At 39.9% G+C, this 15,304-nt stretch overlaps 1 protein-coding gene across 1 annotated transcript in view; it reads left to right on the top strand.

Moving 5' to 3' along the window:
- The first annotated feature begins 241 nt into the window (after positions 1–241).
- Pdgfd (platelet derived growth factor D) overlaps positions 242–15,304 on the top strand; it is a 224,739-nt gene continuing 209,676 nt past the window's right edge. Inside the window, exon 1 of the mRNA XM_051155883.1 lies at positions 242–492. Coding sequence (XP_051011840.1) covers positions 366–492 — 127 coding nt within the window. The 5' untranslated portion in view covers positions 242–365. The remainder of the gene's footprint in view (positions 493–15,304) is intronic.

Here is a 15,304-nt window from a genome sequence, read left to right on the forward strand (position 1 = left end):
CAACTCCACAACCTCCTCTCCCCTGGAGGGCCAGACGCAGCGCCGCCCACCCCCTGCAGCCTGTGTTGCGGCAGCCGGCCACCGGAGGGAGGCGAACCTACGTCAACCTGTTGTTTGTCCAGTCCCTATTGATCAAGTCAGCGCCACAAGGAAGTGCGGCACCACAGGCGCTTGGAAAGTTCGGCATGCAGGAAGTTTGGGGAGAGCTGGGACAGTAGCTGGGCGGCCCGGGCAGTGCTGGGCAGCGAAGACAGTGAAGGCACCAGGCGGCGCAGCACAGGTCCACCGGCCCAGCGCCGTGGGGGGCTTTATTTATTTATTTATTTATATTTGGACCGACGCTGTCCCTAGGTCGCTGATCCCAAATGCACCGGCGGCTCACCTTCATCTCCATTCTCGTGTGCGCGAACTTTCGCAGCTATCTGGACACTTTTGCGGCTCCGCAGAGCGCATCCATCAAAGCTTTGCGCAATGCCAACTTCAGGAGAAACGGTAAGACACTCATTTGATCTGTGTTCCTCACTTTGCTATCATCAGGGTTCTTTGCGCCGTTCACCCTGCCCCCAACCCCTCCGGGTTTTGAGTTTGTCAAATGAGCTCAGAAGGAATGCATCCGAGAGTGTGTGAAAGTTCGTCCTGGGGGGCAAGGGGCCGGGAAGTACGATGGCTCAAGTAGTTTTCTTTTCTGCACCTTAGAAGTCACATAAGTAGGTGTGTGTCCTGGAATAGCTGATTCCAGGATGTGGGTGCCTCCTTCCAGCTTTGAAAGCTGTGTGTTGTACTCACCTAAGATCCGGTTAATTTGACTCTTTTAAAGACCAGGTCTTGTGGTAGGCTGTGGAGTTCAATGGCCTTTACTAGATGACATAATTCTTATTTACTTACTTATCTATCAATTTATTTATTTATTTATTTATTTATCTTAGGAGAGTAGGAGTGATAGATTTCAGCATTGTGGTTATTTCTGCTGCAGATTGGCAAAGTATATGTCGTTTATTTTCAAGAGAATTCAGTGTTGCCTTTATGTTCCTCAAGTGACTTTCCCTTGGAATTCTGAAAGACTCAGGAACTCAAGCGAAGCAGGGCTTCTGGTATTTCCTTGAATTGCAGAGAACCTGGCTTCTTTTGTTGGTTTCCTTTGTGCTGAAGTTTTCCAAGCTCCTGAATTGGCTGTCCCAAGAATGGTCCTGTGCAGGCTTGCCTCTTTTCCTGAGTTTTTCTCCTAAGGCTTAAGTCCTCAGCTGTAGCTTGTGGCCCCGGAATGGTGCAGTCCTTCCCACTGGGCAACTGGAATGGCCTAAGCTTTTTGGGTGTTGTTTTCCTATATGAATCTCTTTCAAGAACCCAGAGCCACCAAATTCCTCTCATATCGCCATCCCACCCATCAAAGACATTACCAAACTGTTGTTTGTGGCTTCAGTGTTTGAACTGGCAGCATTGAGTATCTTGGTAAGTTTGTAATAGCCACCTTGGTCATGTACCAGTGTCTTTCTTAATATGCCCTGAATTCAGACTTCCTTGGAATGCCCTTGGAACTTGGGGGGAAGTACATTGCTATGTTTTTTTGATGACATGTAGAATAAATGGCAGTGTTAAGGTGTGTGGCCTGGGAACTCAATTCCTTACTGGATGGCAGTGTTTTATGTAAAATATCATAAGACTATTTTGATGACCCCTTAATTAAAAAGAGAGATTTTGCACTCAACTATAATGCAAATGAGGTGGAGTGTGAGTGAATTTCTGTCCCTTGTTTCACAAGACAGTGTCTCTGGTATGGACAGATCTTTCAGTTTTCAGCTGTGCTAATAATTCTTTATTTGCCTTTTTGGCTTCCTAGAGTTAAATGCCATGTTGATGCATGACTTCACAGCCATAATTTTGCAACCCTCCCAAGTAAGTATTGATTACAGGAAGTCAAGGACAGAATATGAGAAGCATGTAGCCATTGCTTATTAACCCAAGAATCTGACCCAAATCCAGTCAGACAGCTTGGACTTTGTGTGTGTGTGTGTGTGGCCCATTTCTTTTGTTGAAGAGCACACTTTGATCTTAAATTTCTTTATTAGAACTCTGTATATCTATCTAGTCTTCATAGGAACTTGTCAAAATACTAATGATGTCTCTACATTGCTACATATTTTCACTAAAGATATTTCACAGTTACGCCAATAGCACACATGTGCGTATACACACACCCAAACACACGCACATGCACAAACACACGCACACACAAATACATACAAACACATGTGCACACACACACACACATACACATACAACTTAGTATTTTTCTCTTTAACAATCTTACTTTTAAGAAATGGACTGGGAAGTAGAAAAACTCCAGGCATACTTATGGAAGAAAATGTTACTTCATAATGGGTTATTAGTTTCTGGGAAAAGATAGCACAACAAGCTAAGATTGAGTTGTAAGGGTTGAAAGTTGAAAGACTGAGTACTGTGTGTTTTTCCAAATAATTTCTTTTCATTATCTATGAACAGATAATTTACGTATCTGTAATGTTAAAATATCATAAGGCAGGAGGATAGTTGAAAGAAAAAGTTTTTAAAAAAAGAAAAAAAGAAAGAAAGAAAAAAGAAAAAGGTCTTCGACAGGATCTCAGTTATAATGGGAAACATGGTTGAAAGGCAAGCAGAGAGTTTTGTTGAGACAGCCTCTGCATACTCTCTTCAGCAATGCTGGGGTCAATAAAGAACCCATAGGGGTGGGGGAGGCAAGTGACTGACAGAAACAGGTTCCGGTAATGTGTTGGAATCTTGAAAGGCTTACTCCAAGGGTTTTTGGAGAGGTCTAAACATCACAGAAATAACTCATTCAAATCAGGGAGAAAGGTAAACTTATTACATCACACCTTGCTCAGATTACAAACATCTTCAGTTTGCTTTCCCCCTTTCTCTTGTGGATCTTTAAGGAAGATGTTAATTTTGCAATTTTGATGCTCAGATGTAGACAGCATAGAAGTCAGGGGAGGACATGCATGAGAAAGATGTTCAGGAGAAATATATAAAACAAAATCTGATCAATATTGATTTATGGTCATTAGAAGATGTGTTCAGTCGTCACTGAAATCCCTGAATGGGTATGGAGAGGTGTGTGGAAGTCCTTATGTGAAGGTAAGGCTACATTCACATTTGAATGCCATGTGTTTGTCCTTTGCAGTTCTGTTAGTTGCTGCCCAGTTTGTGTGTTGAGAAAGAAACTATAAGGAATAAAGGCAGTTGCCAATTGAGATGGATTGTTTTTATTATTATTTTCAGCCTGATATAAAAAGCTTGGATTTGATTAGCTGTGTCTTACAGCACAGATAATGGGAGAAGTTAAGAAATGGTATAAAAATCTTAGGACTGTTAATGATAAGTTTCTATTATAAGGTGATTGGTCTTCTAGAATGTTCTATCACAATACCATCCTTAGTGTGAAACAAGACCTCCAGATCCTTCCATCAGATGCCCATCAGAGGAATATGGCAGGCTTGATTCAAGTGAGGTTTCAAAGCTAAGGAAGAATACATTACAATGAATTTAAACACTTAACTCATTGTTTATACTTTCTTATATCCTATTATTAACTGTTGTTCTTGCTCAAGCTAATTTACTTTAATCCTATCCCTAAATCTAGACCAGACTCTAATTTAGGAGCCACATCTTATTTCAGTGTCTATGCAGTTTGATGCTTTCTTGATAATGACTGTTCGTGATGGGTGATGTTCAGACTGATGCCAGGAAGGGAAAGAGCCACAGATAAATGACATCATAAATTATTCTAAAATCTAACTAGACAGTACTTCTTGCCTCAAGACATAAGAATACAAATCCCTCTCCAAGTACAAATGTTAGCAACCATTCTAGTTTGTCCTTTTTGGCTAATATGCCAGTGATTGAATTGTCTCTGGCTTCGTCATAAGCTAGCGAGAGATTTACAGGATCTTCAATGTGCTTTCTAGGGCCATACAAATGACAGCACACTGACCTTGGTGGGAGATCAAAGATGGAAAGAGGTGGCAACAAACCAGGAAAATATAAGGCATCTCTTGTGAAAGCATCTGAGAGCCAAGGGCCAGAAGAATGCCTAAATCTTACATTCAATTGTTTTTATATTTTCTGTTCAGTTCTACGAGTATTGGAGCTTCAAACCTTATGATGCATATTTATGTTTTTTTTGTGTGTGTGTGTTGATCACAGCGTGGCATTGGCTTTATAACGGCATGGCTAGAAGTACTTAATTCAATTCTTCCAAAGGAGCATGTGGGACTAGGAAGATTTAGTTGATAAAGAGACTCAAATTGGAGGCCTTCAAGCCTACACAGACCTGGATGCTCTCCAAGTACTGCTGGAGGGAGTCAGGATGCAATATGAGGAGAGTCTCTAGACATCATGGAGAGCAGTCCCGGCACCTGTAGGAGGGACAATGAGTGCTTGGTTCTGTCTTTATTTCAAAGTGGAAGATGAAGACCAAGATTCTACCATGTAAGAAACAAATACCAAAAAGGAAAAAAAAAAAGAAACATATAGCCATGTATTGCCTTGCTTTGTACTTGACCTAACATCTTTGAAGCCATTAGGTAAATCTGCTAGAATTACATACATCTACACCACGAATTAAAATGCTAAGTGTCATCTAGCTGCATGGTGACCGGTATTTGGCTTCAGAATATATTATCTCTTATTCCCTTAGATGAGAGTTGTGGGTTTTGGAAGTGGCCAGGTGCCTGCATGCTATTCATTGTGTATGTCCTGGTGTATCTGGATATGGTACATTGTAGCAAGTTCTGATATGTCTGGATGCTGTGCATTGTAGTGTGTCCTGGGTACCTGGATGCTGTGCATTGTAGTGAGTCCTGGGTACCAGGATGCTGTGCATTGTAGTATGCCCAGGGTACCTGGATGCTGTGCATTGTAGTGTGACCTGGGTACCTGGATGTGTGCATTGTAGTGAGTCCTGGGTACCTGGATACTGTGCATAGTAGTGTGTCCAGGGTACCTGGATGCTGTGCATTGTAGTGAGTCCTGGGTACCTGGATGCTGTGCATTGTAGTGAGTCCTGGATACCTAGATGCTGTGCATTGTAGTGTGCCCTGGATACCTGGATGCTGTGCATTGTAGTGAGTCCTGGGTACCTGGATGCTGTGCATTGTAGTGTGTCCTGGGTACCTGGATGCTGTGCATTGTAGTGAGTCCTGGATACCTGGATGCTGTGCATTGTAGTGTGTCCTGGATACCTGGATGCTGTGCATTGTAGTGTGCCCTGGGTACCTGGGTGCTGTGCATTGTAGTGAGTCCTGGGTACCTGGATGCTGTGCATAGTAGTGTGTCCAGGGTACCTGGATGCTGTGCATTATAGTATGTCCAGGGTAGCTGGATGCTGTGCATTATAGTGAGTCCTGGATACCTGGATGCTGTGCATTGTAGTGTGTCCTGGATACCTGGATGCTGTGCATTGTAGTGAGTCCTGGGTACCTGGATGCTGTGCATTGTAGTGAGTCCTGGATACCTGGATGCTGTGCATTGTAGTGTGTCCTGGATACCTGGATGCTGTGCATTGTAGTGAGTCTTGGGTACCTGGATGGTGTGCATTGTAGTGAGTCCTGGATACCTGGATGCTGTGCATTGTAGTGTGTCCAGGGTACCTGGATGCTGTGCATTGTAGTATGTCCTAGGTACCTGGATGCTGTGCATTATCGTATGTCCAGGGTAGCTGGATGCTGTGCATTGTAGTGAGTCCTAGATATCTAGATGCTGTGCATTATAGTGAGTCCTGGATACCTAGATGCTGTGCATTGTAGTGAGTCTTGGGTACCTGGATGGTGTGCATTGTAGGTATCCTGGGTACCTGGATGGTGTGCATTACCTGGATGCTGTACAGTAAAGGTTACCCTAAGCTATGATGTGATCTGCATTGACTGAAAGTGACTTTTGTCTGGAGGATTTTTTTCTTTTTGGTGACCTAAAATAAAACAAAATTGCTTCAGAACGGTGGGGCCAAACATCCAGGAGAATCTACAGAATCACAGCTTTCTTCTAGCCAACCAGCTCCCTGGGCATGTTGTCAGGTAGGACTCAGTACTCGTGGTCTCTGAGCCCTGTCATTTTCATTCTAAAAGTCTGGAATAATCTGGGTGCTGTTTGTTTTCCCCCTTGAAATCTGAGTCAGATGCAAATGCTGTTCTTTCTGGGATTCTTGCACTTTCCTTGTTCTGGTTCAATCATTTGGTTGGTATTTCAGAGAGATGTAGGGACACCTTTGAATGGGAACATTTTGTGTGAACCAGATGGAGGATGCTTGTAACTCCTGGACACCTCTTGAAAGGACCTAGAAAGTTTCAGGGTAGAAATGAGTTGGTGTAAGTTAGACCTCATTCGATTATTTCTTTTCAAGCATTTCTTCAACTGTCTTCCGAAAAGAATGTAACACCAACAGTGCTTATCATGCATCCTTCACTAAGCTCTGTGGCAAGAACTATTTATTAAATGACCATTTTGCTTCCTTGATATCTGCCATATCCCATGCTGATCTTCTGTTCTCTAGCAGGACACAATTAAAACATATGTAGTCCCGGCTGTCCTGAAGCCAAGAGCTGACAAAGACTAAAAATGAATAGTTCCAATTGACTTTCTGGTTCCTTCTAGGCAAAGCCAGGATTGCAGATGTGCTTTAGGGATCATGGGGCAGACATTAAGGCTGCTGAATACCCTCCAGCCATGTACATACCTGTAATCTATTCTATATGGCAGGTTTGAGGTCTATGCAAGATTTTTAGTTGAGAAAGGTGTATTTCACAGTTAAAGCGTGAAAGGGTCAATGCCCTGTATCCCGTGGCAGGTGCTTTCATGGGTCCAACGTACTAAGGTCCAGGGGATATCACCAAGACTTGACAGACTGAGAAAGGCTTTCTGACAAAGAGATGATGAATAGGAGGTTCAAAGTTCAGGATGGGGACGGAGGGAGTGGAGCTTATGAACAGAAAGAAAACTCTTCTCAAGGTGTACAGATGAGGATTATAAAAGCAATACTAATATAATCAAATGAAGGGCTGGCCAGAAGGCTCAGGGAGTGAAGGTGCTTTCTGTCCAAATATGGGCACTTGAGTTTGATCCCTGGAATCTATGTAGAGGTGCAAGAATAAAATAGACTATACACAGTTGTCCTCTGGCCTGACATAAATGCAGTGGCATGCATGCCTCTCATCATGCAGACACTAAGCAACAAACAAAAAATTAAAATAGAAAAGTAAAATAAAATTAGAATGCAGGAATGCACATATCCACTAGTGAAGGACCTGGGGAAAATACGAGGGAGTTGGCCATAATTCTGAGAGTGAAGAGAAGCCATCAAAAGACTGAACTGAGGTGGAGGGTGTAGCTCAAGTGGCAGAGTGATCACCTATAAGACACAAAGAGCTAGGTGTGACCCCCACCACCAGATAAACCTAAATATAGTGGTGCATGCATGTAATGCCAGCACTAGAGAGGGCAAAGCAAGGATCAGAAATTCATTAGATACATAGGGAGTTCAGAACTAACCAGGGCTATAGGAAACATTGTAACCGCTCCAAAAATAGAAAGAAAGAAAGAAAGAAAGAAAGAAAGAAAGAAAGAAAGAAAGAAAGAAAAAGAATGAAGGTAGGGAAGAAGGCAACAAGTTTTAATACTGAGAGAATCATGACATCTCAGTGTTGAATGTAGAAAAAGTGTGTTCTAGGGAGTGAGCCAGGCCAAGCGAGCCATGGGACTAGACTCCTTACACACCCACTGCTTGTATACCATGTCCACATTGTTACTTCATTTTCAGGATGATGGACTTCCCAGCACCAACCTCTTTCAGATATCTGCATTTCAGAATTAAATGCAATTTAAAGCCAAGCATCTCTACAATGACTTTTGTGGAAGGGTAGTTTTAGCAAAAGCATCCGAGACAGACTCAGTGGACAGAAATGTTCTGTCTTCCCATACAGTACTTCAGGACCAAATAAATGTAAGTCATAAATAAAGACCTAGTACGTTCACCATTACCATGCAAGAAGAAATATGTTTTTATGAGGGTTTCTCTAGAAAAAGAATGAAACACATTTTATTTTGTTTTATTCACTACAAGCATTGATGATTCATACCATAATATGTCTTTTTTCCTATCTATACTCTGGTCTACTGAAATCTATATATTATCTTTAGTTGTGTTCTGCCTTGTGATTTGTGTGGTTTATGGTTTTTTGGTTTTCATATTGGCTGGTGGGAAACTGGCAGGACAGTATATCAGAGGCGCATGAGCTGCCTTTCAGCATAAGGGGCAACATTTATTCAGATTTTAAGGATTTTGGCTCAGTACTGTTTTGTAGAGTGGGTGCATGAAGACAGTTTTGGATGTGTGTAGTGCTGTGCCACCTATGATTAGAAACTTTATTATAATTCTTTAAAAATTATTTGTCAGAGTCAGTCCCCGCTCTCCGCACAACTGTGGACAATGTCCTGTCCATTGACTAGATCAGAGTAGGGGTTTGTGTTTACTGCTTGTATTGCCCTTGGTTAATGCAGTAGTTTGAGCAGACCCCCCTGGGCCCAGATCTACCTGTCATGATTTTTTTCTTGTAGGTTTCTATGACCCTCTGGATCCTTCTATTTCCCCATTTTCCTATATTTCTCTTACCTAGAGTCCCAGTAAGATGTCCTCACATCTATCCCAATCTCTTGGTCCCAATTTCGTGGGACATGCCCCTTGGGCTAGTATCCAATTATAAATGAGTATATACCATGTGAGTCTGTTTCTGGGTTAACTCACTCAGTATGATCATTTCTAGTTCCATCCATTTGTTCATGACCACTTCCCCTGGGTGAGGAGGCCTGGTGTCACTCAGAGAAAAAATAAGCAGGCAACCAAGATGAGACTTGAAAGCGTATGACCATATAGTGGGGGAGAAGGTCCCCCTTAGTCACAGACTTAGGGAAGGGGAATAGGGTGAAAGAGGAAGGAAGATAGAAGTGGGAGGATACAAGTGATTGTATAACAATTGAGAGGTAATCTAAATAAATTAATAAAATAAAATTTTTAAAAATGGGACAGATAGAAAAGAAAAATAAATAAAATAAAATGATTTTATTAGGTATTTACTTTTAATGAATAGAAATTTATGTATTCGTGTGTAACATATTTAGAAATGTGTGCTTATTATGGAATGAATGGCTAAAACAAACTCATTGGCATATGTATCACCTCATACAGTTTTTTGGTAGTAAGAACTCAAAATGTACTTGGCAGTTTTTAAGCATGCCACATTCTGTTAATAACTACAGTCATTAGCTTGTGTATGTTAGGCTTTTCGAGTTTTACACTTGAGCTGTGGCATGGCTGAGCATGGAGACAATCACTGAGCATGTGAACAGGAGTTGGACAACTCTTCATCTGACGTAAGAAGAGGCTTTCTCACGCGTTCTGCCTCTCACTGGAAGATTTAATACCCAACACAGCAATAGCCCGTTCTTATGAAATGCTGCTGAAGCTCCCTTAGTTGTGGGAAAAGCAACCAAATGAACCAATAAATAGGCAACAAATTTACTTAAAAGCCTAAATGAGGGTAACAGTGTGTATAAACAAGCCCATAAGGTCCTTGCAGACACTAAAAGACCCTTGACTGCAGTTGCCATGCAGTTCTATCCTACTTGCCTAGGTGACTTCCTTATCTGTACCCAGAATATTAACATATGATTAGGACAAAGAGGAGTGCTGTCTTGGCTTGAGGTTGTCACATCCAGGGCATCAAACAGTGAGAGCTGGGATTTTTCTCCATCCATGTTTCCAGGCATTAGAAAGTTTTCATGAGAACTACACAAACATCTGGCTTAGTTTTTGTTGTTGTTGTTGCTTCTTTAAAAATGTCATAGTATATATTTTCAACACATCATACTGTATTACATGAAGGTGTTTTCATACAACAACTTATGTTACAAATATTAAGACCCTGAGCCCACCATATTCACAACTTTGCATTGGTCTCTCTTTTCCTTCTTATTAGTCTGTGTTGCCCCAGACAGTTGCATTTCTACTTTGATGTCACATATGCATTCATGATTATATAAATATATATAAAATATGGGATTTCGTATGAGATACCTCAAGTTTATCTCATTTATACATTTGTTTAACACTTACACTCATGTTTCTGCACATGACTATATTCTCTACAGATGAAAACCGTTCAGTTATATCTAGACCTCACTTCATGTGTTACTTCCTCTGTTATTAGACACCAGGATTGTTTCCATAGATTAGCTAGTGTGGTAAGCACTGCTGTGTGGATATCTTTATGATAGGCTGGTGCACGTGCTTGTAGGTGAGCACCCAACAGTGGGATTGCTGGGCCATTTCCAGAGGCTTGCTCTTGCGATAGGTAGAAATAGTTCCAGCTTATCTCCCTACATCAGTAGAAGTGATTAGATTATGCCCAGGCAACTGTTGATTTTTTTTAAATGATGATGTCTTTGAGCCATCATATGTTTGATAGTTGTGCCAATTTCATAAGGTGGGAGTATACATAGCTGTAGAATATATGGAGGCAATGCAGACAATCCAGTGTTTACTAGGAATGACCACTGAGAATGAACTTGTCTGGTTGTAGCTCACAGATTTATTTAGTCAAGAGGGCAGTGTATAGGAGCTGTCTTGGCACTGGAGGTTAAACCTATTGGATCCAGAATCCTTAATAGCTTGTATGTGCACAAAGCACATATTCAACTTACATATTTTAGTTTGGAAAAAATGGTTAGTGAGTTGGATCAAATGCAGGGGTTGGTAACACTTTTATAAAGACCAGATGGCAAATAATTTAGGTTTTCTAGGTCATATGATCTTGGTTCTGTAATCAGAGCAGAAAGCAGCCACAGAAATTGCATAAGATAATGGAGATGTCTATAAATATTTTTAAAGTTGTAAAACTAACAAAACCAGATTCTCCAGATATGACTTGGGGCCTATAGATCACAAGCTACAGAAAATTTTTATGTTATGTTAAAGTAAAGGCTGCGACTGTGATGAGGAAGGGGGTCATGCCGAATGTAATTCTAACTAGAAAATAAAAGCAACTCATTTGTAGTATCAGGTAACTTGGCTATTCAGCAGCTTATGATATGGATTGATGATCATAGATTGATCAAAGATGATGGATGGATCATAAATGGGAAGGTAGATCAATACAGTGATAGACAGAATGATCATGTCTCTGAACAGACATAATTGAATGCAACTTAACAACAGCCAACAGTACCAGCAACAATAGAAGGACCAGCTTTGCTGTTCCATTGAAGCAAGGAGGTAGCAATTCCATATATGTGCTGCTTGGTTCAGGTCACCTGGGTCTGGCCGTGCAGTTTACTTGACCTTTCTTTCCATGATCCTACCTTTTTGATGATATGACTCCATAATCTAGGTCTCTAGAGTTCATGTCTCTTCTGTCTCCAACTGGCTCTTCTTGGCTACCTCTTCTGAGCCAACAAATATTCCCAGGTCAGCTTTCCCTGCCTACAGCAAATTCAAGGCATTTCTCCTTATCTCTTCATGGTGCTGTTCCATAAGCATCCTCAGTGTCCCCATTCCCTTTCCTCTTCTATACCTGTCATTATTTGAAATCATCCCACAGCCCGGTTAAGCGGGTCTGGTGAAGGCCTTAGGCCTTGTTGTCTCCTCTGACTGAACTGTGCTGTGAACCCTCTTTTCACTTGAGAGATACTATTCCTATTCTGTTTTGACTTTCCCAGATGATGGGTTTTAAATGATGATACAAATAAAGCCAAAACTAACACAGTTCTCATTTTAATTTCTTTGGAGAAACAAGATTAGACAAAGCCTTAAAATATGCTTTATTCTTTATCTTTCTTCCTGACTGTTACAAGCAGTGAAAGAAATGAGAAGATCTGAAAACACTATGAGGATTCTGTTAATATAAACAGAATATGTGAAGATAAAGGTAATGTCTTATGACCTATCTGCAAGGGCAGCATTTGTGTGGCTAAAAAAATTAATTTTGCTTTAAAAATAGACATTGGCTCCCTACATGGAATGTTCTTTGTTGATGAGCCCCACCCCCACCACCGTTGGCTTGGCCTCGTGTGTCCTACACATGCCACTGTATTTTTTGGCTTACACCTTTTCACTTCTCTCACTGATCCTCTGTGGAAAATCTTACATTATTTGGGTCGCTATGCTGTAATGAGAAAAGAACCCATCAGCCTGCATTTTCTGCTTCTATCTCTTTACTGAACTCTTGACTAATTGATTGACTTAATTTCATTATCCAAAGCTTACAATGAATAATCCCAGTGGTACTTACAGTAAGATTCTAACTCAGTAAACAAGAATGTGAAATATTTAGTTCTTTTTTTTTTTAAGTTCTCTGATTTATCAAATAGTGTAGCAGACATATACATCATGGTGGGTTTTTCACAAACTCCTCAGTGAGTGTACTAGTCAGCTACAGCATTTTAAATACAGGTGCCTGCTGTACATCTTTTTTCCCAACTCCCAGCCTTCTCCGATCCTCTGCTTGTCCTGTTTCTATCTTGAAGCCGATGATTATACATATTTATGTACACAGCTAACTGCATGTATGTGTGTGCTGACTGGCCCAGCACAGCCTTGTCCACATCATTGGTTGACATATAGTAGAAGTTAAGTAAGATTTAATAAATTAACAAATCAGCCAACCAGCATTCTCTTTTGTTGACAGATTTTAATCTCCATAAAACCCCTTGTGATCAAAGAGTGAGAGAGAGGGAATTTAAACCTAGAACAGTTGGCTGTTAGGTTAATGCCATAACTGCTTGTGTGGTTGTATCATTGACCAAGAAAGGAAATGATAATCAAAAGCAGATAAGAGAAGGCCATAGAGTTAGGAAGATTCTTTCTTTGTACACATTTGAATATTTTGGAACATCCATGGAGAAAAACCTAAGCACAGGAAGAAAAGAAAAGAAGGCAGGTTGATAAGAAATTCTTTTACAGAGAACATGGAACAATAAGCTGTGCATCTTCATGTATTCAGAGCTGTGGCCAGCTATTCCTTAAGCACTTTAGGCATGAGGAGGGGCTATAGCCCTTATAAACAATGGCTTCAGGTGAGAAATTGGCCATACATTCGCAGGAGACTGCCGAAATCCCAACAAGGCACTTACATTTAGACTGCTACCTTTGGCATGAGAATAACGTTTTGGGTTTTGTTAGAACTAAGGTAAAAGAAACGTGACCTTTCAACTACTTCAATAAAAAAACAAGCCCTCAAATATGTTAAAACAAGCATTGATCAACCTGGGAACTTTTAGTATGCTTTCACACTCTAAATACTTGTCTGAAATGTCTCCTAATCAACACAAGGGTCCAAAGGAAGATATAAAGAGAAGATAAGGGCTTGGGAACAAGCCTTCAGAGTGAGTCTGCAGGATGCACTTTAATAAGCACAGGGATGAGGTGTACATTTTCATCCTGTTTATAGAGTTTTCTATGGCAAAGCATGTTTATATAGCATTGTCCACGGAAGATACTACTAAATGAATTAAATTATGCATTTTTCATAAGAACAAGAAATTATTGACAGTTACTAAGAGTAGAATGAAAAGATTTTAAAAATATTTCTTTAAAAATAGACAGTGAGTCTAGAATAGGGGAGAGCTGCTTAGAATTTAGTTTAAGAAGAGTTTATAGGAGATTTGTGAATAGCTCAAAAGGCAACAATGGTGTTTGATTCTGTGGAGTACCACATTTCACTAGCCATGGCTACAGTAGGCATCAGCCCTCCTGATGCAGTCAGGGTTTCTGCTAAGTTCCTGAGTACATGGAGACTTGCAGTGCAGAACTGGGCAGCAGCAGCAGCAAAGCTTAAGATGCAGTCCTGACTGTTAAAGTTTATGCTTTGGATGAATAAAAAATATATATATTTATGTGGATACTTACAGACAGATACAAGGCAAGGTTATGCCTGAGTGTGGCTGCACATGACCCAGTGTTATTCAATTGATGTTTGCTAATGTTTATTTGTTTGTTTTTGTTTGTTTGTTGTTTGTTTTAAGATATTCACTTTCAGGGTTCTGTTTCATTCATCACACTCTGCTGGTGCTCCAGCCTCGTACTTGTTTTACATAAAGGGTATTAGGCAAGCTACTGTTGAACACAATCCATTGAAGGTGAAAGGCAAATTCCTTACTCTTTAGTAAAAATACTATTACTTTGCTATTACACTGATTAAAATTTGAAGTGAACTTTCTTTTTCTAATTATTTTTTCTTTTTTTACATATACATTTATATTATTACACATATATACAATAAACTGCCTACAGTAAGAAGAACCATTAAACAACCAGGAATTATATGAATATTACATTCATGGTGTTTTGGCTATTTCTTTTGGCGACCTTGAAGAAAATCTTTCCTATCTTGGTGACTCTAAAATTCTGAATGTAAATCAACATCTATCATATCTCATATTTATCAACTTAAAACATCTATCTAGACCTAAAGACATCTTAACCCCTAAACCTATCTGCTCTTCAACCCCATCATAGACTTGAGAAGGAATACAATTAATTACCTGAGTAGATAGGAAGTGCAGGTACAATAAAAAGAAAGAAAGAAAGAAAGAAAAGAGGGAAGGAAGGAAAAATGTTGCTGTTTAAATTGATGTTACACTTGGTCATCTTGATCACTTGAAGTTTGTATTTATACTTTATAGAGAGCTCTTTTAAACTTATATAGTCATATTTTATGATGTAATGAATTCTTTGTGCATAATAAAGGAAACAAATTGGTTAAAAAATAAAATTTAAAGTGAAAAGTACCTTTTAATTTGACTTTTATGAAAGTATTGACATTTTGCTGCATGTTCAGATTTTAGAGTAAATATCCCAGAACCATAAAAGCCAGTGTGCACACTCAGTTACCACCCTGCTATGACTTACTTTTACACATTATAATAATTTATCCCCTGGATGGCAATAGACAAAGATGGCTTTATACACTTTACGTTTTGTTTGTTTGTTTGTTTGTTTGTTTGTTTGTTTTGGCCTCCTTCTTCTGGTTGGGAATGTAAACCAATCTTAGGCACTCTCCTATTTTCTAAATGCAGTTCTAAAAAAAAAAAAAAATCAAGATCAATGGGAGTATATCATCTATATTAAACTTTATTCTGTGTACTATTGGTCTGATAAAAATGTTGAAATAGTTTCAGTAAGTGTTTAAATGTTTGTATTCTTAATACATGCAATTAGTATGTCTATGTAAAATTTATGGAGATCCAGTTTAGTCACTTTGAG

Source organism: Acomys russatus, chromosome 14 (assembly GCF_903995435.1).
Source record: "Acomys russatus chromosome 14, mAcoRus1.1, whole genome shotgun sequence".
NCBI classification, from domain to species: Eukaryota; Metazoa; Chordata; class Mammalia; order Rodentia; family Muridae; genus Acomys; species Acomys russatus.